The following is a 27,671-nucleotide window of genomic DNA, read 5'->3' as shown; positions in this document are numbered from 1 at the left end:
AATGGAGCAGATATTCAACATTTCAAAGGTCTATCACTAAAGGTCCCCTAACGTACCATGATTTGAACATAAAACAACCTGACCACTTTCCTTCCCAACTAAGCTTCTAATTTCCACTCACCACGTTTCCCAAAAAAAAAAGCTTGGCTCTAGATATATCACACGTTCCCCAGTCTAAAAACATAATATAAGCTTTAAGGAGGTCAGATTTCCCGAAATGCTCATGGTTAAAACACTGGCGAAATAAAAAATTATGCAAAAAGTGTTCAAGATTTAATCCGTATGTATAAGAAAATGTAATTAATCTATATACACAATATAATATTTCGATAAAAGATATTCAACTGATTACCCTTCAATCGGAATATAACGGTGGGAGCGCAATACATGCGTCGAGGACTATAACTACGGGAGCGTCACGCTTTCATGCCGAAAATTCTAGATTTTGAACATCAGTTGTGTAGTTGGATATCTATATAAATTTGATTTACCAGTAAACACAAAACAGATCATCACGAAAATCAGTAAAAAATGTTTTGCTACTTAAGGGTCATTTGGTGGATGTATTAGAGAAAATATATGTATTAGCTTTGATATTACTAATCTCTTATTTGATATACTTTTTCAACCTTTGTATAACTAATAGAATTATTAATTACACACCCTATTTGGTATTGTCCTACGTAATCATTAAAAAGCCGTAGTATTAGCTGTAAAAATGACTTTCTCATCTATTATTTTACTTTCATTTTGAGAAACTTTTTAGAGTTTAGTTTACCGGAAGAGACGTACTATGCTTATGGAGGCAATGATTATACATTTGAGTCTAATTCAATATATACATGGAGTATTTTAATCTGTTTTTGTATTAGTTAAGTCTGGACCAATTGTACTAATCTGAATAAAGAGTTAAACTTAACCCTACCACTAAAGATGGGATGCAGCAGATGAGACTACTTCTTTCTTAATTAAAGATTTCGGGTTTGAGCTTTAAGTATGAAAAAATTCTTAGTAGGGAGCGCTTTACCCCAAATGAGACCTTACGCGGCGCGAATCCAAATATAGTCGGGCTCCTATGAGTGTATCGGACATCAGGAGAGAAACAAAAATAAAGAGTTTAACTAATTTAAATTTGCGTTCGTTTCTCAGCTGTTACAGAGTCTTTAATATGGGCCTGCCCTGTGAGAATTCCAATTTAGTTGGGCTCTAATGCCGGTAGCAGACACCAAATTGAAAAAAAAAAAAAACACAACGGAGTCTTTAATAAAGCGCGCGAATGATTAACATACGAACACCATTCAACTTTCTTTTTTGGTTCTTCTGTATCAAAGCCCTTTGGTCGAAGCAAAGCAAAGTGCGCCATTTCTTTACAATATGTCTCTCTCCACTCACACCATTAAAGCTAATAAAGCTAACCCAAAAACCCGCAAACAAACAAAATTTCCCAACAAAAAAGAAAGAAAAAAGAAGCTGAATTCTCTCAACTACTATATCACATCACATTCTTTTCTTCCTGATAGAGAAACCAAAAGCTAAAGCTAAAGCTAAACCTCACTTTCCATCCAAAGTATCTTCAGAATACAAACAGACTAAGTAATTACTTATATACACAGAATTATGTCTTTATTTCCTAGAACTCTTGTGAAACAACCTGCATTATGGCGAGTACTAGTGGAACGAAGCCCCAAGGGGGCTCACTGCCTAGAACAGCGTCTAGGCGGATTTCTAAGGCCCCCACAATGGTAGACCCTGCCGCCGGTGAAGATCAGAATTCATTAGACAGTGAACTTGTGCCATCAACGTTAGCAGAGATTGCTCCTATTCTTCGTGTTGCTAATGAAATTGAAAAAGAAAATCCTAGAGTTGCTTATCTCTGTAAGAACATCTACAATGTTTTCATCTTTGTTTTAATTTTATGTTCTGATATCTGTTTTATGAAGAGTTGTCTGTATGTGAACTTAGGCTGTCTACATCGCGGATGCGGCCTGCTAACGTGGGATGCTTTGTGCACCGGGACTACCCTTTTAATAGTCTTGCATGTTATGATTAACATGAAAATTCACTCTTGACTTAACTTAGATTTGGAATCAATAGGTACAAACTAAAATAAGATCCTAGCCTAGGTTTAATTTCAAGTTCTTCTTCTTCTTTTTTTTTTTTTTTTAAATTTTGAATTTTAGATAAAGATTTCATTTTTTATTTGTTTAGTGATGGTGGTGTCTGGCCTAGCTTGTGTGCACCTAGACTATTCCACTGCTACCTCCTATCAGCACTGGTACGGAGTAAATCTTTCCACTTAGGCGTAGGTAGATGGGAAGAAATCACGTAGTGCTTATTTTGAAATAAAGATTTCAAGACCTTGGTTTTTGTAGTTATATAACCAACAACAGGCTAGTTTGATTCTTTCGTGTTGCCAATGAACTCGAGAAAGAGAATCCTAGAGTTGCTTATCTCTGTAAGAAAAGCTACTAAATTTGATCTTTTTATAATTGTATGTTCTGATATATCTGGTTTCTTCAATTTGATATTTTGATTCTACTACTCCCTCCATTTCAATTTGTTTGTCTGGTTTTGACCTGGCACGAAGATTTAGAAAGTAAAGAAGACTTTTGAATCTTGTGATCTTGATATAAAATATGTAGAATGTACCAAAATGACCTTTAATCACCTAGTGTTTAATTTTAAATAAAGATTTCAAGACCTTGGTTTTTGTAGTTATATGACCAAGAATAGGCTAGTTTGATTCTTTCGTGTGGCCAATGACGCCGAGAAAGAGAATCAGTTGCTTATCTCTGTAAGAACATCTACAAAGATTTAATCTTTTTTAAATTTTATGTTCTGATGTCTGATTTCTTCAATTAATAACTTAATTCTACTGTTTAAAGATCTTATACCTTATGGTTAACATGAAAATTTATTCCGGACTTAACTTGGAGTTGGAATCAATAGGTATAAACTAAAATAAGATTCTATTAGTCTAGGTTTAATTTCAAGTTCTTAGGGCTCATTTGGCCGTGAAAATTGTGAGTATTTGAAAAAAAAAAGTAGTTCTTGTTTTTAAAGTGAAAAATGATATTTGGAAATTGGAGTTGTGTTTTGCCACGAATACAAACAGGAGTTATATTTGGACTTTAGTGAGTGATTTGGAGTAAAAAAAGTGAACAACTTTTTGGCGTTTTTCAAATTCCGGGATTTTCCAAAATTTTATGGCCAAACATGATTTCCAGAATTCAACTCCGAAAAAAAAGTAAAGAGTATTCATTGTCAAATGGCCTCTTAGTTTTATGTTAAACTTTAGATAAAGATTTCAATTTTTTATGACGGTGGTGTTTGGCCCAGCTTGTGCATACCTCGACTATTGGGAAGTTATCACCTAGTGTTTAATTTTTGATAAAGATTTCAAGTCCTTAATTTTGTAGTTTATCATATATGACCAATAAGAGGATATTTTGATTCTTTCTGGCAGTCAAGTTAAAAATATACAGAGAAAATCTTTCAGGTTATATCTGAAATCCACAAATGCATATGGGACCTCATAAAATTTATAGGATGAGTGAATGGTGATTCGAGGAACATTGATTGCGAAGAACTTCCTTGCAGTTATTGTCTCTATTAACTTATAAACACATGTAGTAGGTATAGCAAGTATTTTAAGCAACTTCACACGATGTGGAATTCTGAAAATGTACATCAGTGTTTTGACCTTTGGGCTGAACAGGCTTGGTTCAAATCGTTAAAATGTTAATTTTGTTGAATTGCAGTCATACCAAAGCTACTTTCACTTAGTTTAACTAACATGCATAACGCTGCCGAAACCAATTCTAACTTTTACGCATTGGAAGGAGTAGAAGAGAAGTTTAGCTGGTGTTTGAATTAGTAGTAAATATCATTAAGAACACCTAGTTTGTATTCCATCTACTTTGAGTCCAGTAGAACGAATAGGACCAGTTTCGACCAGATTGAGCATTGGCGACCTGGGAAACGTTCTTGTGCGTTTTTTCGATCAAGCCCAAAATGTAAACAATAATACCTCTTATGAATTACTTGGCCAAAGAAAAAATGAGGACTTCTTATGCTCCTATGTTTGGTAGCGCAAATTATTGTGTCCATTTAATCTTAAGGTTCCTGAAAAATGAGGACATATTTATCAACAAGTCTACGTCCTTTCATCCAGATGAGACACACGTCTCTTGTCCATTTGTAGATCTTTATTTCCCAAGTTAAACTAAGATGAGGTACCATAATGTTTTCCCAAGTTAAAATTCTTTATGAGGCACCCAAAATTGTGGCTTATGAGGGAGGGCAAAACAGTCAAACAATTTGGCATTGTGGCCTTGATCAAATCTCTAGCGCGCTTCTCTTGCAGTCTGTATGAAAATCACCTCAAAGTTGCTCAATAATGTGAGATACTTTAAGACTCATAAGATGATCTCTATATATTACTTGAGAGACTCTAACTAAATCAGTGTCCATGACTCCTCTACTTAACAACCAGTGTGTCTACTGTTTATGTTGGAAACTTTTTCTGGGGACCTGAATTCTTTCTTTGGTTTCATTTGACTGAAACTAGATGTGGGAAATCATATATGGATCATTAATACTGGAGATCTAGGTTATATTTAAAAAAGATGCAGTGTTATGATTAGTCATAGAGCAGATATAGACCTTAATTAAGCAATACATTGAGAAGAAGTCAATTTTCTTTTATGCTCTGTTGTCTTTACTTGGTGCTACTAATTGTCTTCAAAGATATCCGATTTACTCTTTCTCTTGTTTCTTTTCCTGTTTTTATATTTTAAATTAGGTCGCTTCCATGCTTTCGAAAAGGCTCATAGGACGGATCCAAAATCAGAGGGGCGTGGCGTTCGTCAATTCAAGACATACCTGTTACATAGACTTGAAATGGTAGGACAATCATATGCAAGTTAAAGCTTTGTGGTTTCATCTTTCTTATAGAAGCTCTTTCTTAAGTGTACTCTCCCACATGTTGTTTGGTATTGCCATAGATGGAAGGACTTTCCACAAGTTGACATGGGGGAGTGACTTAAGCAGATTCTTTGTAGAGGACTACATGTCTGGGTTTTACAGTAGGCTCCCCCTAAAACCTATTTATGGAATTATTTCACATTTTAGCCAGTATCTGCACTATTCAACTGATTTCCCAGTATGTTGGGATATGGCCTCAATGTGTACCAAAATAATAAGTTCTTTCCTTTTAGTGGTGTTCACTGTTGGGAGAGCATGCTACTTCAACCTCGGGGTCAAAACATGTTTCTTCTGTTTCTTGTTTAGATGTCAAAACTTTGTCGTTGTGACAAATAACTTCCATTTGATATGTTCGTTTGACATTACCCGTCACCGTTATTTCTGTTAATAAGTAGTTCATTTTCATCTTTTAGTGGTTGTATGTCTTTAGTGTAAAAGTTTCAAGATCAATCTCTCAATGATTAGCATGACGTATTGATTGTAGGAAGAAGTAGAAACTGAACCTCAACTTGCAAGCAGTGATCCTAAAGAAATTCAGAGATTTTACCGGAACTTCTATGAGAAAAATATCAGAGATGGCCATCAAACAAAGAAACCGTGAGATTTCGGATGGCCTTCTTGTATTTCTTTGGTAATGGCCTACCATTGTTCATTTAATTACTGGGTTGACTTTGCATTTTTAGAGAGGAGATGGCTAAGATCTATCAAATTGCAACTGTATTATATGATGTGCTGAAGACCGTGGTACCCTCTGCAAGAGTGGATGTTGAGGTTTGATCTGTGTTCTTTTGTAGTCCTTGGAATATTCCAGTACTTATTCCTCTTATGGGAACTTCAAGCTCTTGCGTCTTTGTTTCACAGACACACGAATATGCCAAAGATGTCGAGGAGAAAAGAAAATACTATGAGCACTACAACATTCTTCCTATTTATGCTGCTGGGGTCAAACCGGCGATAATGGAACTTCCTGAGGTTATAGGAACATTCGCTTTAATCTCAGTTCATTTGCTGGCATGCTCCTTTTGTGTGATTAAATAGTACTCTGTATCTCCTTTTTTATTACAAAAAGGATTGATATAATTGTCTTTCTTGATCAGATTAAGGCTGCTCTTCGAGCTATAAGAAATATGGATAATCTTCCCAGAATGCCTGATGACAAGGATAAGTCAGTCAATGATATACTTGAATGGCTTGCTTCAGCCTTTGGCTTCCAGGTAAAATATAATGATCATGACTCTCAATGCAGATGTTCCAGAACTTTTTGTCTTATGTAAGTCAACGTGCTTAAGTGTCCATAAACTGTTGCAGTGTTTTGTATTACACAAATTTTTATTCACACCAACTAAATCTCAAGTTCTGAGAGGGTACAATGTGCTGTACAAAAACTGACACTGGGTGAATACTTAGGGTGTGTTCGGTAAGAAGGAAATATTTTCCAGGAAAATAAGTGGATTTCTTACTTATTTTTTGTGTTTGGTACGTAAGCAAAAAATATTATCCTAAAAGCATTTGTATAAAATCTAGACAAAAACTATGGGAGGTGGAGGTAGGGTGTGTGTGGTGTGGGGTGGTGGGGATGGGGGCTAATGGGGTGGGGGTGAAGATGAGGAGTGTTTGAGGGTGGGGAGGACACAATCAATGTGGAATGCCATTTGTGGAACTTATTTTCCCTAATTCCACTAGGAAATCATTTCCCCATTTTTAAAGATACTTATTTTCCTAGAGAAAAATGTTTTCCATAAATTTTGACCAATCGAACATGGGGAAATAGTCCTCCATAACGAACACACTCTTAATGTTCATTTCAGCTCTTCAGCAGTGTACATTTTCATTGTGAAAGTATATTGTCTTAGACAGCAGAGTCAGGTTAATGAGATGTTGGTGTCACCATTTACAGAGTTGAAGGATAAAGTTAAGCGGAAGGAGTACTAACTGAACTTCCTAGAATCTGAATTGGGCTGGCCCTGAAAGATCACTCCCTGCCGTTTGAACTCATTCCACTTAAAAATCCATGCATCTGAATTCTGTTTTATTGAACCAGGTTTTCATTTTACCACCTCCTTTCTGAAACCCACCACTTCCTGGTTTTTTATTGCGATTATGAGTACCACCTGTTTGGAACCCATTTCCCTTAAAATGCTGTGGAAGTATCTTCAGTTAATATGCATATCTTCCGGGATCTTCCCTTGGCTGTCTGATGATAATAATGTGTTCAAGGTCCAGGATAAATCTTTGGTCAAGAACACTCAGACATTAACTTTGCTTAGTAAAGTCATTTTCTTTCTTGTTATCAACAAATTCTGTGAAGCATGTGTGGCATCCAGTTTGAAATGAGCAGGACTTATGAACGAGGAAAAAAACTCAAACATGTAAAGCATAGCTGATTTCATTTAGTTATTTGTTTCCTGAAGTGTTTACCAAATAAATGTGAAACCAAGATGCTTACATAAATTCATGAGCTTCTTTATGAACTTCAGAGGTACTTTAAACACTTCCTCTATGAAATCCTACACTTTGCAAGTCTCATTGTTGAAAGCAAACCGCTTGCTACTGACTTGTGATTGTCTTTTAATTTCTATTGCATCACACTTTGGAGTTCTGTGAGAGATGTTACAGCATACCTTAGTACATCAGGATCGCATGTACCACCTTACGGGAAGCTACCTCCTTGAGTTTTCCTTGGTTCTTTTAATTGCATTCGATACTCTTTTCAATGCCTTCAAACAAAGATGTGGCATTTAGCATTTTTTTCAATTGCTTCTAGTACCATTTCCTTCAACATGCTGATAATTGAGATTCTTAACTTCATCTGACTGCATCTTGCTGCTGATTTATGTGGAATGAAGAAAGCAAATGTGGCAAATCAGAGGGAGCACTTAATATTGCTGCTTGCAAACATGGATATAAGAAACAAGAGTGTGGAGGATGATGCAAATTATAATGAGGTAACTGTATCTGCTCATTTGATAATTACACCAATTTGATCAAATATGCATATAGATCTCTATTTTGTTTTGTCTGCTTAGCAGATAATCCTTTTGGCACTTTTCTCTGGAAAATTGATTACAAGAGAACATTTTTGCAGTTGGACAGTTATACAGTTCAGCAGCTGAAGGATAAGATAGTCAAGAACTATGAATCATGGTGCAAATATTTGCACTGTCCATCAAACCTCAGGTGAGCCAAGTAGTGATCACAAAATTACAAGCACAACCTCCTAGAATAGGTTAGATATGATTAAATTTTTTTAAAATGAAAAAATATATTTCTCCGTCCAACCCAAAGAGAATGAAGCAGGTCAGCATACGGATTTCAAACTTGCTCATTGTCGGTGTAAATGTGAACCTCAGTTCTTTACTCCTTTTGCATTAAATTTACATACTTAGAAATTACATAGAAAGTACTATAATTCACAATTTTATAAATTAAAAGTGTTTAGAAGATGTTTGAATATTTTTACTCGAAGTAAAACGAATTTTGATTCCCAAAGAGCAATCGTGTCTTATAAAAATGGTACAGGAAGAGTTTTTTCTCTTGCTTGGCTTACATCTTGTGTTGCAGGTTTCCGCTGGGTTGTGACAAGCAACAGTTGGAGCTTCTATACATTGGCCTTTATCTTCTTATATGGGGTGAAGCCTCAAACATACGATTTATGCCAGAATGCCTTTGCTATATCTTTCATAATGTAGGTTTGCTTTCTTATCATATGTGATAATGCTTCTCAATCTATCTATATATTCAGTACATGCATTGGATTTGTCTAGAATCTGCTGGTCAGTTTACATCAGTCACTGCTTCTGTTGTCTCTTTTGGACTATTGCATGTGCACTATCTCAGACACTGAGGGAACTGACATGATACCAATACCAAGATAAATAAGTTTTAAGGGACTTCAGGTTTTTTTTCTGGAAGGGTGACATGGGCGTTGAGAAACAGTGTGAATACATGTGCAAATGTTAGCATGTGACCTCTTCATGAAATCTGATGAGTTTTGTAATGCTTGATTGATGCAATCATCTTCTCCATAGCGAACTGTCCAGTCATGTAACACACACACACGTAATACAAGAATTCTTCAGTATTTTGGATGGATTGTGGAGATTGTTCTCCATGTTTTCTCCCGGATAGCGCAACATTATTTATATAAAACGTAACCCTCCATGTGTCTGCGTGCCTTTTATACTTCAAAAATCAGATGGCACATGGGATGTATGGAATACTATTTGCCAATGTACGTCCTGTCAGTGGTGGTGCATATCAACCGGTGACCCATGGTGAGGAGTCTTTCCTGCAGGATGTTGTGACCCCTATTTATGAAGTCATTCGTAAGGTAAGCTCCTATATTGTGCTATTTGCTTCAGAGTATTGTGTTTATCACCTTATCTGAATTATCTTCGCCGGAAAAGGAAGCTAGGAGAAACCAGAATGGGTCAGCAAGCCATTCAGCATGGAGAAATTATGATGATCTGAATGAATACTTTTGGTAATCAATTGTATAGCCTGTTACGATTTTTGTTTTTGCAGTCTACGGAAGAAGAGATTTATACTCTTCCTTTGCAGGTCCGATAAATGTTTTAAGCTGGGTTGGCCAATGGACAAAAAAGCTGATTTCTTTGTGCACACAGAAAAAGTAAATAAAGCAAATGTGGTATGTGTCTCTTATCAGATATATTACCCTGTCTGTAGAGGTTGCATAAGAGACATTCAGTAGTTGTGACGACCTTCGGTAGCTATGTTGAAGTCCTATCAATTCCTGTATAATGGACTTTCACACTCACAAGCATGAAACTTCCATGGCATCAATTTTATTCACTAGATTATTCCATTGTATTGAATTATGCTTCCTTAAATAAGGTTTTGGGATTAGTTAGCAAGGTCCCATCATAAAATGTGGTCTTTGGATCAACTCTGCTGCCTTATTCAACATGAAAATAAATCGTACTTCAAGGATGTCATATTCTTTACTTATATATGAAAAACCAAAAATATTATCTCTGGCTAAATAGAAGAGTTTACAGATTACTTTATTGGCTGCTTCACATACTGCCAGTTGGTTTTCTATTGGGTGATTTGATTCTTTAACATGATGTTGCATCCTGAGGCTTGAATAAGAATTCAACCCCTTCACATGGGACGTTTAGGAATCACCCATTATGTTACATAGGGAGTTCTTCGACTAAGCAGTTTGTTAAAGCAAGTAAGTTTGAATAGGTTTATTTGCATCACTTTTGAATAGCGTTAAGAATAACAATAGTCATCGAACCTTTAGTTATATGAACGCCGTATACTGCACATTCTTTTTGAGTTCTTTGCCCGAGTAAGTTTGAGCACCAAGAGTGCTTAGCTTGAGTGAGTTCCAACTTGTCACATAGCAGGTGTAAGACTAAGGTAGAGAATGCTGTTGCTCTTTGAAGGTGACTAAAAACATAAGGTAATAACAGATGTTTTGAAGATAATAGTAGTTCCATACAAAAAGTAGATGAATTGCATTTTAAATTTCCATTTTTGGTTTAAAGAGAGTTGTACAGATGATGCAGATATGTTACAATTTTTGGAAGCCTTGTAAATGTCCAAGGACAGTAGCTTCTAGATTGTAATAATTGCAGCCAGCACAAACTTTTGGCTGATGAATAAGATGTTACCATTCTAAAAAAAAGTAATAAGATATTGTTGAAGAATGAAAAAAATCGGTGGTTAATAGACTTATATGGAGTTATATATATATATATACACACACACACTCTTTTTTAGCTGCTGAGGTGGGGTGTTGAAGAATGAAAAAAGTCCCTCATCGGTGGTTAATGAGATGGGTGGTCTCCTTATATGGAGTTGGGCAATCCTCCCCTCATAAGCTAGATATATATACACACACACTTTTTTAGCTGCTGAAAAAGAGAATGCACTTTTTCTACTGTACCAAAATGTCAATAGATAAAAACTAGAAAAGAAAAAATAAAAGAACCATCCTTGACTCTGGGAGAAAAGAAGGTACATAATTGCTCTTCTCTGAAAGTCTGGCAGGTCTGTATGTTGACTTCTGAAGTGAAGATTCTTACATTCCTTGGCAAGTTAACTGAGAAGTTCAAAATACCAGAAATTGTCAAACTTGTAGAATTTGGCTTAACTTTGTCCTGTTATTTGCTTTGTTTTAGACACAGTATTCCCTCGTGATTTTCTATAAATGGACTAACTTAGCTTGATTCTTAGGTACATAATAATGTTACTACTGGAGGGAGGAAGCCCAAGTCAAATTTTGTTGAAATTCGAACTTTTTGGCACCTTTATAGGAGTTTTGACCGCATGTGGATATTTTTTATATTGGCACTTCAGGTATCCCCGGACTCACGTAAACTGCTATGTTTTATTTTAGAATCTGCATGCTCTTCTTTCCTTGTCTCTATTAAGTATAAACTATGTGTGGAAAGTGGAAACATATCTACAAAGGGATGAAAGGAGATAACAAGGCCACACAACCATTATAAGTTAGTACAAGCACTTTCATATCCCAGAAGTGGAAAATGAGATCTTAGAGGATTATTTCTTACTGAATTTGTGAGTTCTTCTCTGCGATGTCTCTTTTTCTCCTAGGCGGCATATTGTGTTCCATCTGACAACATCAGGAAGGTAATTAGTCAATGGGCTGAGGATGATTGACATCTGCTGTATCACATGGAACACCTCTGATTATGGATTTGTTTCTATGTCAATGGGCTACCGATGATTGATATCTGCTTTATCACATGGAACACCTTTTCTGATTATGGATTTGTTTCCATATCTGCATCAACTATTTACTCCTGAATTTTCAGTTTCTTTACACACAAGTTCCTAAAGTAAGATTAGCATAATGTCAAACCTTCACTTTGGTGAGCCAATTCCAAGACAAATTCAGCATTTTAAATCACAGATGAAATTATCAGGTTCAGAAAGTTAGTTTTTGCGTCTTGATATGCTGCTGTGGAAGCATGTTTTGAAACCCTGGTGTACTGCTTTCATGGAAGTTGCTTGTGAAAATTGTGAGGAAAACATAAACAAAATGGAGAAAAAGGACTCGGTGCAAGATCAAGATGGTTGCCACTGTCGTGGGGGAGAGGGGGCAGTTCTCCCTCTTTCCAAATGCAATGCCTCCCTTTCATTACTCGCTAGTTGTTGATGGTTAAGAGTTGAAAAAGTCTCATTTTTGATTAAATAGAAGAGTCTAAGTTGTTCAATAGCTAAGGTCTGTTGGGTTTTAAGCACAAAGCACGGGCTTTAATGAAAGAGGCATCAATCAACTGAGCCCTCGATTTTGAACTAGTGGGAATTGGCTGGATGAATCATCTGAATTCATTTTGCTTTATTCAGACTCCTAAGATTTATCATATGCGGCCTCCTCCTTTAAGATCGTCTATGCTTAGCAAAGCTAACATAGGGAATGTTATAGCTTTCTGTAAATTTGCTTGATGTATTTTAGATGATTAGGGTCGAAATTATTGGTTTAGATTTTGCTGAATTCTAGGGGATTCTAGGGGTTTATTTTTCTGGCTTGGCATTGAATTTTATGGATACTGTACTGAAGAGAGTTCAGATTCTATAACTTAACACATGTTATGCCATATATTTACCTTGCATGTCCACAGTGAGTCCTCCAATTGACAGTTAGTTGATCGCTAGAGTGTTATAAGTTCTTGCTCAGGTATTGTTAAGAATGAGAATATTTTACGAGCAAGAACTCATAACACTTAGTTTTTTGATGTAAAGAAGAAAGAGTTGAGGCAGCTGTACAGTAGTAGATCTGTTAGGATCATGTAATAGGTTAGTCTTGTTGTATGATCCACAACTTTTTGGAGGTCTCCAGCATATCCTTAATGCTGATGAATACATTACCATTTTTTAAAAAAAGAATGAGAATATTTTACAGAAGATTATCAAGGTGGTTGATAACGATTAACTACGCATCCGTTGCCATTATTTTGAGTTAGGTGCTTGGGTTCTTGCAATACCAAAAAAATATCTTGCAAAAGTTTTGAAGTTTCCCTTGTAGCATCATGTCATCTTTATAAAATATTTGTAATGATCTCATTTTCCTCCCTCTTCAGGCAATGGTTATCATTGCGTGGAATCAGTCAGGATCTTTGTCTCTGATTTTTGATGCGGATGTGTTCAAAAGCGTCTTGAGCATTTTCATAACTGCTGCTATTCTTAACGCGTTGAGAGGTACTTGCAGTACCGTATTTGATTTCCTTTCTCTATCATTATTCAATCCACTAGAAACTCTTTTATTACAAGTGTAAGGAGTATGCCTAGATTTTTCCATTTTTGATATTGTTACTGTCTTTCATTTGAAAGCTGAGCGTTGTCCATCTATATGTGCTTTCTGCAGCTACTTTGGACATACTCCTTAGTTTGAGAGCTTGGAGGAGCTTAAAATTCACCCAGATTCTTCGCTACCTTCTGAAATTTGCATTTGCAGCATTCTGGGTTGTCGTCATGCCTGTTGCTTATTCAGAATCTATTCAAGATCCATCGGGAGTTTTGAAATTCTTCAGTAATTTGGGAGGGAATATTGAAAATGAGTCACTGTATTACTACTGTGTTGCTATTTATTTGATACCAGAGATATTGGCTGCCTTTCTATTTTTCTTCCCTTTCTTGCGGAAATCCATGGAGCGCTCAAACTGGCGAATCATCACCCTCCTTATGTGGTGGTCTCAGGTCAGCATATTTATGCTTTGATACTTACATGGACAGTTTTGTCACATTTGTCTAATAGCTGTAGTGTATCCAGCCTAAGCTTTATGTTGGAAGAGGCATGCACGAAGACATGTTCTCCCTTTTAAAGTAAGAACTCATTTGTCTTCTATCTTCTCACAGATAAACAAGTCTTGTTTGATAGCATTTCTATTCTTCTGTCCCTCTCATATTTGTTTTTGGTATGCTGTGCATGGATGTGGGGCAAGGTTATCTAATGGGTTGTAGTGAATGCTCATAATTATGTTTGGTGCAGCAAATTGATCTAACATTTCATTCCCTCATTTTATTTGCTCAGGTACACTCTCTTCTGGATCATGCTCATCATAAGCAAGCTCTCATTCAGCTACTATGTTGAGGTAATGTTTTCCCTTAAACTCTATTCCTTTTAATCCATTTTAGCATGTCTTAGGAGTGGTTATCTTCCTGTATGACTGTCCTTATTCCACATGTGTGAAAAAATAAATTTTCAAAATATATAACGATTAAAAATATATAACGACGACTTTTATAACCGTCATTTATTCCTACATAACATGACCTCCACTCGATTCCGACGTGACTGCTATGTCATCAAAAGGTTGTCTTAAGATACTGTCGACGTAGCCATGTCATCATGCTGTCTTGAATAGACTTTGCATTCTACTTCAGCATGACCGTCTTGTTATGTTCTTTCCACGTGGCTTTTCGGAAGGGCTAAAACACATTATTCAACTCTTATCTGTTGGTAACATGCCTGAAACCGCTATCAGAATGTGTTTCACTATCATGCAATGTAAAAAGTTCAACTTATGTAGGATACCTCTTGCTGTCTGAAGAATATTTTCAATTCATACTCTCCTTTTCTTGCTCAAATGCAATCTTCAGTTCTCGAATCCTTCTTAGCTTGAAATGGACCGTCACATCCCCAACTAAATGGAACTCCACTGGATGACCTCCATTTTGAATTTCATATATTAAACTCTAATTCATTACTAATGAGGTCATCAATGTTTTTCTATGTTGCAAGTTAATGTCGATTATAAATTATTTGTAAGACCAATTTCTATCTCCACAGACAAATATGTGCTACTTCAGAAGTATCACTTCAGACTAACGGCGTTATTTGCAACTTCAATTGGAAAAAAGTGTCCCCACTCCCTTTGCTTAATAAAGAAGATGAAAATGATTGAAAGTCAAGATGAAACATCAATTTTACTCAGATCTCTCTATGTCTTTTCAGTACGAGATGGCTCTTAAATGAATGTTCTTGTTTCCTCAGTCTCTCTTTTTGACTTCCCCCTTCCCCTGCAGATATTGCCACTAGTGCAGCCTACCAAGACAATTATGGATATAAGAATCACAAGTTGGGACTGGCATGAGTTCTTTCCACATAGTACGTCTTGGTTAAAATTTCTTTGACCTTGCTTTGTTGCGAACATTTAATTAATCATTTTGCATTTGAATGTTATTCAGTGCCACATAACATTGGAGTAGTGATTGTCATATGGGCGCCAGTTGTTCTGGTATGTTATGGAATAAAAATCACTTGTGAATGACAATCTGACGTTGAGTTCTAAGAGATGTGGATTGCATGTAGGTCTATTTCATGGACACACAAATTTGGTATGCTATATTCTCTACAATTGTCGGTGGGATCTATGGTGCATTCAGCCACCTTGGCGAGGTTGGTTAATAATATTGGAGCAACGCATGCGTTCTTGGACTGAATTATTCTGGATAATCTTCATGCCCTTATTCCCCTTGAAAAAATAGTCATACTGCTAACTATTTCTACCTTTTTGTTTTTTAGATAAGGACGCTAGGGATGCTACGATCACGATTTGAATCAATTCCTTCAGCTTTTAGTGAACGTCTTGTGCCATCTTCAAAAGTAGAAAAAAGACATGGATATGAGGTAGCTATTACTTATATATGCAAATAGATGCCCCCATATTCTTGCATTATCACAATTCCTAAGTCCTGCTTTAACTATTTTCTTCTGCTGAACTTTGTGTTACTGTGGTAGGATGATTCTTTGGAGAGGAAGAACATTGCGAAGTTCTCTCAGATGTGGAATGAGTTCATACTTTCCTTGCGGATGGAGGATCTGATCAACCATGAGTGAGGACCATGCCTGAAATTAATTATGCTACTTAATGAATAGATTTCTGCAGTTATGCACTTTAAAATTAAGTTGGTGATTCTTTTGTTGCTGTGAACTGCCAGTGAAAGAGATCTGCTTCTTGTACCGTATTCATCAAGTGATGTCTCTGTTATTCAGTGGCCTCCTTTCTTGCTCGCCAGTAAGGTGATACTTGATTCCTGTTTTTGATTTTAGATCATTGAAACATTCCCTTTTTTGGCTCAGTTTTTTCACCTGATTCTTATTAGATTCCAATAGCACTGGATATGGCAAAAGATTTCAGGGGAAAAGAAGATGCTGACCTGTTCCGGAAGATTAAAAATGATGATTTTATGCGCTCTGCAGTGATCGAATGCTATGAGACACTTAGATATTTGCTGGTTGGCATTCTGGAAGACAAAGATGACAAGATGTAAGGCATTTTCAAGTACTTTATTGGTCTTTTCTTTATTGTTGACTATCTAATGCTGAAGGTCCAGGTCCATATTTGTCATACAGTTTTTCTGTAATTTTTCACGAAGAATCCATATGACCACTTGGAATTGGGTCTCTTTTTATAGGGTTGTGGAGCAGATACGCAAAGAAGTAGATGAGAGCATAAAAGAAAAACGGTTCTTAAGGAAATTTCGGATGAGTGGGTTGCCCTTACTGAATGATAAATTGGAGAGATTCTTGAATCTTCTGGTTAGTGCAATACATGTATATGCACAAACACAACTAACATGATTTAAATGTTTCCTTCTGCATCTTGAATTCAACTTTTTGATGAAACTGTGGACGCTGAGTTTTCTACTAGTAGGTTCTATGTGTTTGATTGTGGTACTTACAGGTGACAGATTATGAAGTTGAAGATCATAAACGATCACCTATGATTAACCTTATCCAAGATATCATGGAAATTATCATTCAAGATGTTATGGTTGATGGTCATGAGTAAGTTCTTGACAGAAAATAGTTTTCTCAGAGGACACGAAATTTACATAATCACATCTGCATTGTGATGAGCATCTTCAATTTGATGTACAATTTATATTTTCTGTTTTTTCCCTAGAATTCTGGAGAGAGCTCACCAGATTGACAGAAAGGAGCAGAGATTTGAAAAGATAGATATCTATCTTACAAATAACGAATCTTGGAGGGAAAAGGTATTTTGAACCTGAGCTTTGTTTCTTCATTAATTCTTTAGATCACGGTCTTACATCTTACTAATGCTTTTTATCTGCCTCTTCTATACCACATTTATTCTATAGGTTATCAGGCTTAATTTATTATTGACTGTGAAAGAGTCTGCAATTAATGTGCCTACAAATTTGGATGCTCGCCGTCGAATTACTTTTTTCGCAAACTCCCTGTTTATGAAAATGCCAGATGCTCCAAGAGTTCGTAATATGCTTTCTTTCAGGTTAGTTCTGAGCTAGAACTAAAGGACCTTTATTCCTTTGCTGGTGAGTTTTATGCTTCACTTCTTTATGAAGCATTGCTGAAGCTATAGATCAGGAACTAAAGTTATGTTGGTCTGCCACATTGTTAAGTGGTTGTTTGACAAATGAATCTTGTAGCGACACAAAGCAAACCTTTATGCTTAATGATGGAATGAATGCTGTCTCTTTCAATTTGGAACATCTTCCCACTTGCGGTTTTAAAGCGAACAATAAACTAAAAGATGCTTGTCCACTATTATGCTCAATATACAACTTTTATGGATCTTTCATTGTAGAGGAAAGTGCTCACTTTATTTTTCAACTCACTGTCCCATTAAAAATGAGACCAAGAGTAAACTGTTTGTACAGATGATATTTTGGGTTTGTAGTACTTAAACTATAGTTTGAAGTATGATGAATTGGAGTAGTTAGTTGAAATTGTGGCATCAAGTATGGCGTGATATATAATATTGTTTGATTAACTAGTTTGAATATCGTAGGGAGATTTTTTTTCTATTTAATGATAACGCGAGTTTCTGAAGGACTAAAAAGGAAAGCAAATCAAGTTTTGGGGATACAGGGAGTGCACTCCTTTAATTACAGGTTTAGAAAAGCAGTTATTAACAGATGCTTGTCCTGTCTTATGGACACAGTACAGATACTCGACAGCTGTGGTACAAGGATTTTGGGATAAAACGACTATTGAAAAGAAATTTCTGTAGAAAATATGGGTACTCACTTTCATATATTAAATGAATGACAAGAGGCACTTGAGAAACTTCTTGCTTTCGTTTGTTCACTTGATTGGTTTTGAAAACACCAACTCTCTGCTTATCATTCATGTTACTTTTAAATTCTTCCTCCAAATATCTTAAAATGCGTGATATTCATGTTTCATACTATTTCTGGTGTTGCAACTATGCATCTGCTTGCCGTGCTGCACTTGCAGAACTGATTTCCATATTTATTTATTGTTCAGTGTCTTGACTCCTTACTATAATGAAGATGTTCTCTATTCTGATGAGGAACTTAACAAGGAAAATGAGGATGGTATTACCACTCTGTTTTACCTTCAGAAGATATATCCAGGTGAGTATGTAATCTGTGGCTTGTCAATTACTGTATCACATTGCTACACAGATAAATTACTAAACTCAATTGCCTTTATTTGACCATGAAATAGATCAGTGGAAAAATTTTGAGGACCGCATCAAAGATCCTAAGCTTAGATACCAAGATAAAAACAAGAATGAATTAATCCGTTACTGGGTATCGTACAGAGGACAAACACTTGCAAGGACAGGTCAAATCGCACTAAAATCTTTGATATTTCATTAAGCTTCTGACAGTATATTTTGTTGTCACTCAACTTACTCTCTGTTTGTATTATGCTCATGGAATTCCAGTGAGAGGAATGATGTACTACAGGGAGGCTCTTGAGCTTCAGTACTTTCTGGATTTTGCAGGGGACAAAGGTACTACTTGAATTTTCTTGTTTCATTGTGCAACAATATACCTGTGATACTTTGAGTTGGATGTGATTGGTGCTAACTATCTACCCTTTACTTGGCAGCAATATTTGGAGGTTATCGGATCATTGATATGAATAAAACAGATTACAGAGCTTTGAAGGAGCATGCACAGGCGTTGGCAGATCTGAAGTTCACATATGTTGTGTCCTGTCAGATCTATGGTAATCAGAAGAAGTCCACTGAACAGCGAGACCGTAGTTGTTATATCAATATTCTGAATCTCATGTTGACGTAAGTTGGAAATTCTGACTACTCTACTAGTTGAAAGAAGTGGTTATCTTTAATTCTATTCTGAACCTTTCAGGTATCCATCTTTACGTGTTGCTTACATAGATGAGCGGGATGAAACTGTTAATGGGAAGTCCGAGAAGGTTTACTACTCTGTACTGGTGAAGGGAGGTGATACATTGGATGAGGTATGAGTGTGAGAAACAAGGAGACTTTGTTAACAAATGTTTTTGCTCAAGCGATTAATTGGCGCAAAATATTTCTTTACTAAAATGTGATCTTTCTGTTTTCATATCACTGGAATAAGTAGTAAGTGTCTTCTTTTGCTGCCATGCTAGGAAATATACCGTATCAAGCTTCCTGGCCCTCCTATAATTGGGGAAGGGAAACCTGAAAATCAAAATCATGCCATCATTTTTACTCGTGGAGAAGCATTACAAACCATAGATATGAATCAAGTAAGTTTTTAAATTTTCTGCTTCTTCATTAAATATGTACTATGAGTCTTACTTCTTTTTCTTCTAGGATAATTATTTTGAAGAAGCTTTCAAGATGAGGAACGTATTGGAGGAATTCTTGAAACCTCATAGGCAGCGAAAACCGACAATACTAGGTTTAAGGGAGCATATTTTCACTGGAAGGTTCGCAATATTTGATGTTATAAGCCCTTGATAGCTCACATGGTTATTGAATTGCTCACGTTATCCTTTGTGTTGTAGTGTCTCTTCGCTTGCTTGGTTCATGTCCAATCAGGAGACCAGTTTTGTAACCATCGGACAAAGAATTTTGGCAAACCCCTTAAGGTGATTCATCTTACTGACCTCCAATGAAATCTGTTTTCCGCTGATGCATAATATGTTGAAGACCTGAAGCTGCTAATGTTCAGTTCCATTGTATACTGTATTACACATTGATTTTTTTAGTTTTTATTTTTGTACTGTTGGTGGTTAAAAAAATTGTTTACATCTTTTTGGCCATCACAATATAGTTTCAGGATTGCTGTTTGACTCTCTCTTTTAAGGAAAGAAAATTTAACTGATTTTTTCACTCGCTTTCTCCTAGCTCTTTGCCTTACATATCCACTTATTCTGCGTGAAATAAGTATTAACCAGCTCAACTTTGCAAACCTTTTTCTGCTTTGTTCCTGAGCATTAACTGACAAACACGTGGTACTCATCAGTTTAAGGACATCAACTTTCCAGGCACTTATAATCTAACCTAACTGTAATCGAAAAATATAGTAGAGTAAGTTCTTGTATTCTTCCAAGATTCGGAGGTATAAATATATGTAGACGAGATTCTAACTAAGGTAACTAAACCTACAATTTTTTACAAATCAGCTGCCTATAAATGTATCGCTATATGCATGAAAAACCTAGACATGTATATCTATGTTCTTAATGTTAATCACGTGGAAATTTTTGTTGATAATGGGTGACAGTGAGATTCGATCTTAGGACCTCTGCTCTGATACCATGTTGAAGCGTGTGACCATGTCATCTAAAAGCTTAAGCTGTCAGAGATAGCACACTTTTATTTTCTTAATTATATTCTCAATAGGGCCCAATATTGGGTTAGGTAAGAATTGAGACGAGTTTGACTCTGATACCATGTAATCAAAAGAGATAGTAAAGGAATTTCTTGTATTGTTATTTCAAGACCTAAATGTATAAATACACGTGTAGAATATTCTAAATAAGGTAACTAAGCCTGCAAATCCGTACAACCAACTTCCTATAAATGTATATAAAACCTAGATATGTACAACTATTCTTTCTTTAACACTAACTAATGCTGGAGATAGTTTCTTCAGCTCTTGCAGTGCAAGAGTCCTATTGCAGAAAATGTCATGCAGTCTTGACTGTTCTTGTGCAACTGTAAATGTTTTGAACTGATTCTTTAACTTTACTTCTCTTGTTGAGCTTTCTGGACTTGGGATGAACATTTATTTGGTTTAGTTTAGGCTATTGTTACCGTAACTGGATTGTTTGGTTCTAAAGTAGGAAAAATGAAGAGTCTTTTCCTGGTTTGGTGTTGGTTTTTGGGCCTAATGCTTCAGGCTATATATATTTATCGACATTTTGACACCTTAGTTACAACAACAACAACATACCCAGTGTAATCCCACAAAAGTGGGGTTTGGGGAGGGTAGAGTGTACGCATACCTTACCTCTACCTTGGGAAGGTAGAGAGAGGCTGTTTCCGAGAGACCCTCAGCTCAAAGAAAGAAGAAAAAGAGGCAGTAGCAAAAGTAAGAGAATAAGATAACAGAAGCTAGAAACAATAGCAAGAAGGCAATAAGCAAAACAATAGCAAGATAATAAGGCAGCCTTTACTATCTTAAAGAGCGAGGCTAAAGAAATTCAATGAATGTTCTTTCATATAGTAAAGAAACAAATCTAATAGATAAGAGAATTATTTTGACACCTTAGTTACAGCCTACAATATTAATAGGCTTGTCATTTTGTTTCGTTGTTTCTTTTTCAGTCTCAATTTTTTCAAGACTAGCTTGTAAGTCGCGCGAATTTATTGCCCTACTAATATATTGCATATGTCCATATACTTGACCAATTGGCAAGTCAGATCCTGTAATGATCACATGTAGATCATAAATTAGAAGCTTCCTTTGACGCTTCTTCCTGTGGTTTCTTGCCTTTTCAACTGTCTGCCAGCATACCTTCTAATCCAACTGTGCTGAAATGGTTACTATTTGATATGACTAGTTCTTACTTTTAATTGCCATTCCGTCGGGCTACTTTTCTTTTTTGCTGTTCTTTCTTTTTAAAGATTGACTCACAACTTGTTGTTTTTATTCCTTTTAATTTTCACAGGGTAAGATTTCATTATGGTCATCCTGATATTTTCGACAGAATCTTTCATGTAACAAGGGGTGGTGTTAGCAAAGCTTCTAAAACAGTTAACCTGAGTGAAGACATTTTTTCAGGTGGGATAGTGTTTCTTTAACGGTGAAACTGCTAAGGCATTTTTTGGTACTTACTGGGGTGCATCTTCAGGTTATAATTCAACTTTACGAGGAGGATTTGTAACACATCATGAATACATCCAAGTAGGGAAGGGTCGTGATGTGGGGATGAATCAGATCTCTCAATTTGAGGCAAAGGTGGCAAACGGAAATGGAGAACAAACACTGAGCCGTGATGTCTATAGGCTTGGGCGTCGGTTTGACTTCTACAGGATGCTGTCGTTCTACTTCACCACAGTTGGTTTCTACTTCAGCAGCATGGTATGCAAACTGCTCTTAGTGCCATGCATACACTTCATTGCATAAAATCTTTTGCTATGTGACTGATGAATGAAGCAAGTTTCTTGCTACCTGTTGTTGTAAAAACTAACATTTTCCCCCAGTAAACCATGCTATTGATCTAGCACAGTTATTGCATTACATTATTATACAGCTTTTGAGCTTTTACAGAGAAATATTACCAAAGAAAAGTACTGAGAAATAAAATATTAGAACACACACGATGAAAGAAGTTGATGAACAAAAAAAGGAATAGAAAAGCACATACTTAGAGATTCATACAACGTCTCTGTACTTTTTGGAGGCTTAATAAAGAGATGATGATTATGTAGAAGTGACCTCTGCTTAGGCATTTAAAAGGCAAGTTTTAAAGCACATTGTTTTCACTTTCATTTTGTTAATGTTGATAGAGGTGAATGTTGGGAACTGCTTCAACCAGTTTGTGTGTTTGTGCTTTGCAAACTGCCTCAGAGATTTGCTCCCTGTTTCAGACATATCATCCTTTTTTTGATAAGTTAAAGAGACATCATCTTACACGGGCTCTTAAGATAATTCATTCTCTTGTGGCATTCCTCGAACAGAAGGGGTAAAATTTGAAACTAGACCTCAGGAAAGACCATCAGACCAACAGGCTGTAACTCTCTGTACTGTGGCTTATGACATAGTATAGATGTGAGACCTCATGCTCATTAAATATTTGTGTTTCTGAACAATGTTTTGCATCTGTTCATTAGTATGAAACAAATTCAGTACCCAATTCTAAGCAACAAATTATTTAGACCACCAGCTCGTAATTGTAGTATTTGGAATACAAAATAGGATAAAGAAAATAAGTCCTGGGCTTTCCCTGCATTTATTGCTTGTCACTTGCAGCTCTTTAGAATTGTACTGTATGACTAAATTCTGGTATTGCCCGAAATATTTTTTCAATCTTTACCTCAAAATATGTAACGTTCTTCCAGTATTTATTGAATGAACTAGTACGGAGGTGCTAATTATTTGGCTAAACATGTATTTTACTTTCAATGGTTGCCATTTGGTGTAGATTGTCTAGCTTTTATCTTCATCTTTTCATCTTAAGGAATCGATAAACAAAAAGTCATCAAAACTTGATTAAATAGTGAAAACTGGACTCCATGTGTCAGGTATTTCTTTGATGTGAATGAATTGAGCTCTCTATGCAGACTATGACGTATACTTGCTCTGAGTGCTGATTTCTTCCTTACCTTTATTGATCTTCGAGGAAGTCCAGATACTTTTATTTTCTCTTGTTGCTACAGTAGCAGTAGTTATTCAGTCATTGGAGAAAAATTTGAGTTTCTGTCTCCTCCTTCCATTTCAAAGTTGTTGTTTCCATTTATATCTGCTGGCAACTGGAGTTTGATTCTGGAGTCTAATTTTCCAGATGACGGTGCTTACTGTCTATGTGTTTCTGTATGGACGGTTATATATGGTCTTGAGTGGGTTGGAAAGGCGAATTCTGGAGGATCCTACAGTTCGTCAGTCCAAAGCTCTTGAAGAGGCTATGGCTACCTCATCTGTATTTCAGCTGGGGTTGTTGCTTGTACTCCCTATGGTAATGGAAATTGGGCTGGAGAGAGGATTTCGCACGGCCCTGGGTGATTTTATAATAATGCAGCTGCAACTTGCTTCTGTATTTTTTACATTCCAACTCGGAACAAAAGCACATTATTACGGTAGAACGATCTTGCATGGAGGTTCTAAATATCGAGCTACTGGTCGTGGCTTTGTTGTTTATCATGCAAAGTATGCAGATAACTATAGGATGTATTCTCGCACTCACTTTGTCAAGGGGCTTGAGCTGTTTATGCTGTTAATTGTCTATGAAGTCTATGGGGAATCATATCGCGAATCAAAGTTGTACTGGTTTGTTACTATTTCAATGTGGTTCTTGGTAGGTTCCTGGTTGTTTGCTCCTTTTGTGTTCAATCCATCTGGTTTCGATTGGCAAAAGACAGTGGATGATTGGACAGATTGGAAGAGGTGGATGGGTAATCGTGGAGGCATTGGGATTTCGCCGGATAAAAGTTGGGAATCTTGGTGGAATGGGGAGCAGGAACATCTAACACACACAAATATAAGGGGTAGAGTGATTGACATAATCCTTTCCTTTCGATTTTTCATTTACCAATATGGAATTGTCTATCACCTTGATATAGCTCATGGCAGCAGAAGTTTACTGGTAACAACTTACTTGTCATTCTTTCCTTTTAACTTGTCTCTCCTTTTTTGGGGAAGTCTTACAGTTTCCATTAAATCATCTCATGCAGGTTTATGGACTTTCTTGGTTCGTTATGCTAACTGCTCTTATGGTCTTAAAGGTACTTACCTCGCATGCTTGACACATTACAACTTAACTAAACTGAATATATAGGAAGTGAGCGAAGTAATCACAGTTACCATAGACTTACTGTTGATGGAGTGAAATGCTGTTTAAACAGATTGCACAATTCTATCTTTCCTAGTTATGTCTATCCACAGAATATCTAGGTTCTTTCAATTGGAAAATATCAGCTTCATCGACAGTCATCTAGCTTCATAACTTGACCTATCAGAGTAAGCTTGAACTGGATGTGCGAAATATTATGAACAATTATGCATGCATATGTTGGCCTAACTGTGTTTCTCTGATCATGCTTCTTGTTATTTTTCTTGCTATAGATGGTATCAATGGGCAGACGAAGATTTGGGACTGATTTTCAGCTCATGTTCAGAATTCTGAAAGCACTTCTATTCCTTGGATTCGTATCTGTCATGACCGTGTTATTTGTTGTTTGTGGCCTCACCATAACTGATCTATTTGCTGCCATTCTTGCCTTTGTACCAACAGGCTGGGGCATTCTTCTTGTAAGTTCATTTCTTTGCATATCATATGGATCATCATTTTTGTTCTATTTCTTGCTAATGGGGTTCGTTTACCGACTCTGGTCAAATAGCAAACTTCAAAATTTACCATATCCATCTTACACAAAATTTACCATAGTCATCTTACATTCTTTCAATTTGGTTTACATAGAAACTTAAGCCGACTCCAACTCATCTATATGCAATGTCTCTCTTTTCAATTAATGATCCTATTCTTGTTAATATTGCATTAGCAAACTTTTGTTGCTGTTTCTCTGCTAAGCTACTAGAATGAAATGAAAATGTTTCCTGTTAATATCGCATTAGCAAACTTTTGTTGCTGTTTCTCCACTAAGCTACTAGAATGAAATGAAGATGTTTCCATTGTCAAGTCATACAGAGCTAATGGACTAACATGTTTTAAAGCTGAAACAAACATTTTTCAACGATAGTATGTTTTTTGAGCATGTTACCATGGTGATACTTTTGTGACTTATTTCTTCCTTTATGTTCAAAGATTGGTCAAGCATGCAGGCCCTGTTTTAAGGGGCTTGGAATTTGGGATTCAGTGATGGAGTTGGCACGAGCATACGAATGCATCATGGGACTGTTCATATTCACGCCAATTGTGGTCTTGTCATGGTTCCCATTTGTATCAGAGTTCCAAACGCGACTGCTCTTCAACCAGGCTTTCAGTAGAGGTCTCCAGATTGCAATGATCCTTGCAGGGAAGAAAGATGAATCATCAAAATCTTGAAGTTTATTATGTTTAGCACAGTTGACAGTAATTTTTTAAACTTAGGCATTACCACTGATGAATGCACAAAGAGATCTTCTTATTGAATATAGTTCAAATCATAGGTTTCAATAGGTTGTAAATGTTATTAAATCTGTATTGCAAAGAGTACTTTGAACCAGTAAGTTAGACTAATTCCTGAAACAGAAAACAGAATCTGTCCAGTTTCTGCAAAACTGTAGAAAACGAAATTAACAGAAACTGAAAAATAATATGAACAGTATATGGAAAACCAAATCGAGCCCACTGAATTCACAGTGTGTCCTTAAGGAAATTATTCCCCTCAATGTACCGGAGGTTTTGGAAACTTTCCTCCTAGGATAGAACGATTTACTCACCAAAATAGCAGTACAGCAAATTCAGGTGACTACGAACCACTCGAAGGTAGTATATCACACGAGAGTTTTTAAGAAGTGCAGAGAAAGAAGAAGATGAATATCAGAAAATTTCGTAAGGAAAAATTCTGAGGATCAACAGAAATATATAGCCTGTTTGGGAAAAGGTTTGCAACCTTTCAGAAAAATTCCGTTGAAAAAATGGAGGGAAATGTTTTAAATTAATCCGGGAAAGAAAGAAAACGGGTCGGGTCGCGGGTCAAGATCATTAATTAATTAATTAATTAATTGAATAATAACTAATTAAATAATTAAAATTAAAGGAAATTTGGTCCAAAAAGATTATCAATCAATCAGATCCAAATTCGAAGCCGAGCCGAGTGACGACGACGGCGCGAGGGGAGACCCTCTTCTTGACCCTTTAACAACATGAAGGAGTGTTTCTACTTTTAAGTAGGAGAACTTTTTTTTCCACCACCTATAAGGGACAATGCTTATTTCATAAAGCAAGAGGGAACAACTCATTTTTCCCTCCACTTCTTTTCCCTCCATTTCCCATTCAACCTATCAATTAAACCCAATAATCCCCCACATGAATGGGGAATGGCTATAAGATAAAGGAATGCACGGACAAGTGTGTGATATACAAGCGAAGATTAATTGCATCTGGATAAGTAGGTTTCCCTTTAAACTTTCCGTAGTGAACTTATATCGGATATACTCGATCAATCGGTAGATGTGATATCTTTTTGTCGAACTTTGTTGTATAACTAGACAACATAAGTCACACAATTAACCCTCAACCATCTATGGTTCTCACGGTTGTGTTCGTTTCAGCCATGAACACCGCCTGGTTTCGTGAATGCATAGAGAATGGGCCTTTACCATCATTCCCTTGAAGCGGCTTATACTTCACACTCACATAGGTTATTTCTAAATGTGTAGTCCTATAGACACACTATCTGGTCATGTTCTGCCAGAGTTAGATAATCATTAAAAAACTTTAATGCTTTATTAACTCATTAAAAAGCCTTAAGGTTTTATCTTTGTTTCTGAACATTGTCATCATCACGAGAATGGGTTGAGTTATTTGACAATGTTGAACCGTTATTCATAACTTTGTTTGATCTCTTTGAACCTAGTTCTTGGGACGCCTACTTGGTAGTTACCGCCATTGATACGACTCGTACTAGGCCTTAACCCCATTCCCCTCGATGATCTATCAACAACCTCTCTAGATAGGCCTTTTGTTAGTGGATCCGCTACGTTATCTCTTGACTTTACGTAGTCAATAGTGATAACACCACTAAAGAGTAGTTGTCTAACGATATTGTGTTGCCGTCAAATGTGACGCGATTTTCCGTTATACATAACGCTCCTTGCCCTACCTA

The 27,671-nt window shown here is 36.4% G+C and overlaps 1 protein-coding gene across 1 annotated transcript; it reads left to right on the top strand.

Annotated features, from left to right (window-relative positions):
- Nucleotides 1–1,366: 1,366 nt before the first annotated feature.
- LOC132035851 (callose synthase 7-like) lies at nucleotides 1,367–25,946 on the top strand. Its single transcript, XM_059425992.1, has 42 exons — nucleotides 1,367–1,875; nucleotides 4,805–4,905; nucleotides 5,471–5,583; nucleotides 5,670–5,757; nucleotides 5,848–5,958; nucleotides 6,084–6,200; nucleotides 7,833–7,931; nucleotides 8,072–8,163; nucleotides 8,548–8,671; nucleotides 9,182–9,316; nucleotides 9,393–9,469; nucleotides 9,547–9,634; nucleotides 11,194–11,316; nucleotides 13,065–13,182; nucleotides 13,349–13,680; nucleotides 13,754–13,806; nucleotides 14,015–14,075; nucleotides 15,010–15,091; nucleotides 15,172–15,221; nucleotides 15,296–15,382; nucleotides 15,509–15,613; nucleotides 15,725–15,819; nucleotides 15,925–16,006; nucleotides 16,090–16,253; nucleotides 16,402–16,525; nucleotides 16,671–16,774; nucleotides 16,893–16,986; nucleotides 17,092–17,243; nucleotides 18,242–18,351; nucleotides 18,446–18,565; nucleotides 18,669–18,737; nucleotides 18,836–19,025; nucleotides 19,099–19,210; nucleotides 19,361–19,480; nucleotides 19,548–19,663; nucleotides 19,742–19,825; nucleotides 21,854–21,966; nucleotides 22,037–22,266; nucleotides 23,690–24,487; nucleotides 24,576–24,626; nucleotides 24,967–25,152; nucleotides 25,667–25,946. Exons 1-42 carry the CDS (start codon nucleotides 1,659–1,661, stop codon nucleotides 25,904–25,906), a joined length of 5,727 nt encoding a protein of 1,908 aa, XP_059281975.1. The 5' UTR covers nucleotides 1,367–1,658; the 3' UTR covers nucleotides 25,907–25,946.
- Nucleotides 25,947–27,671: the final 1,725 nt, after the last annotated feature.

This window comes from Lycium ferocissimum, chromosome 11 (assembly GCF_029784015.1).
Source record: "Lycium ferocissimum isolate CSIRO_LF1 chromosome 11, AGI_CSIRO_Lferr_CH_V1, whole genome shotgun sequence".
Taxonomy (NCBI): domain Eukaryota; kingdom Viridiplantae; phylum Streptophyta; class Magnoliopsida; order Solanales; family Solanaceae; genus Lycium; species Lycium ferocissimum.
This window is presented reverse-complemented; position numbering and strand designations above follow the sequence as displayed.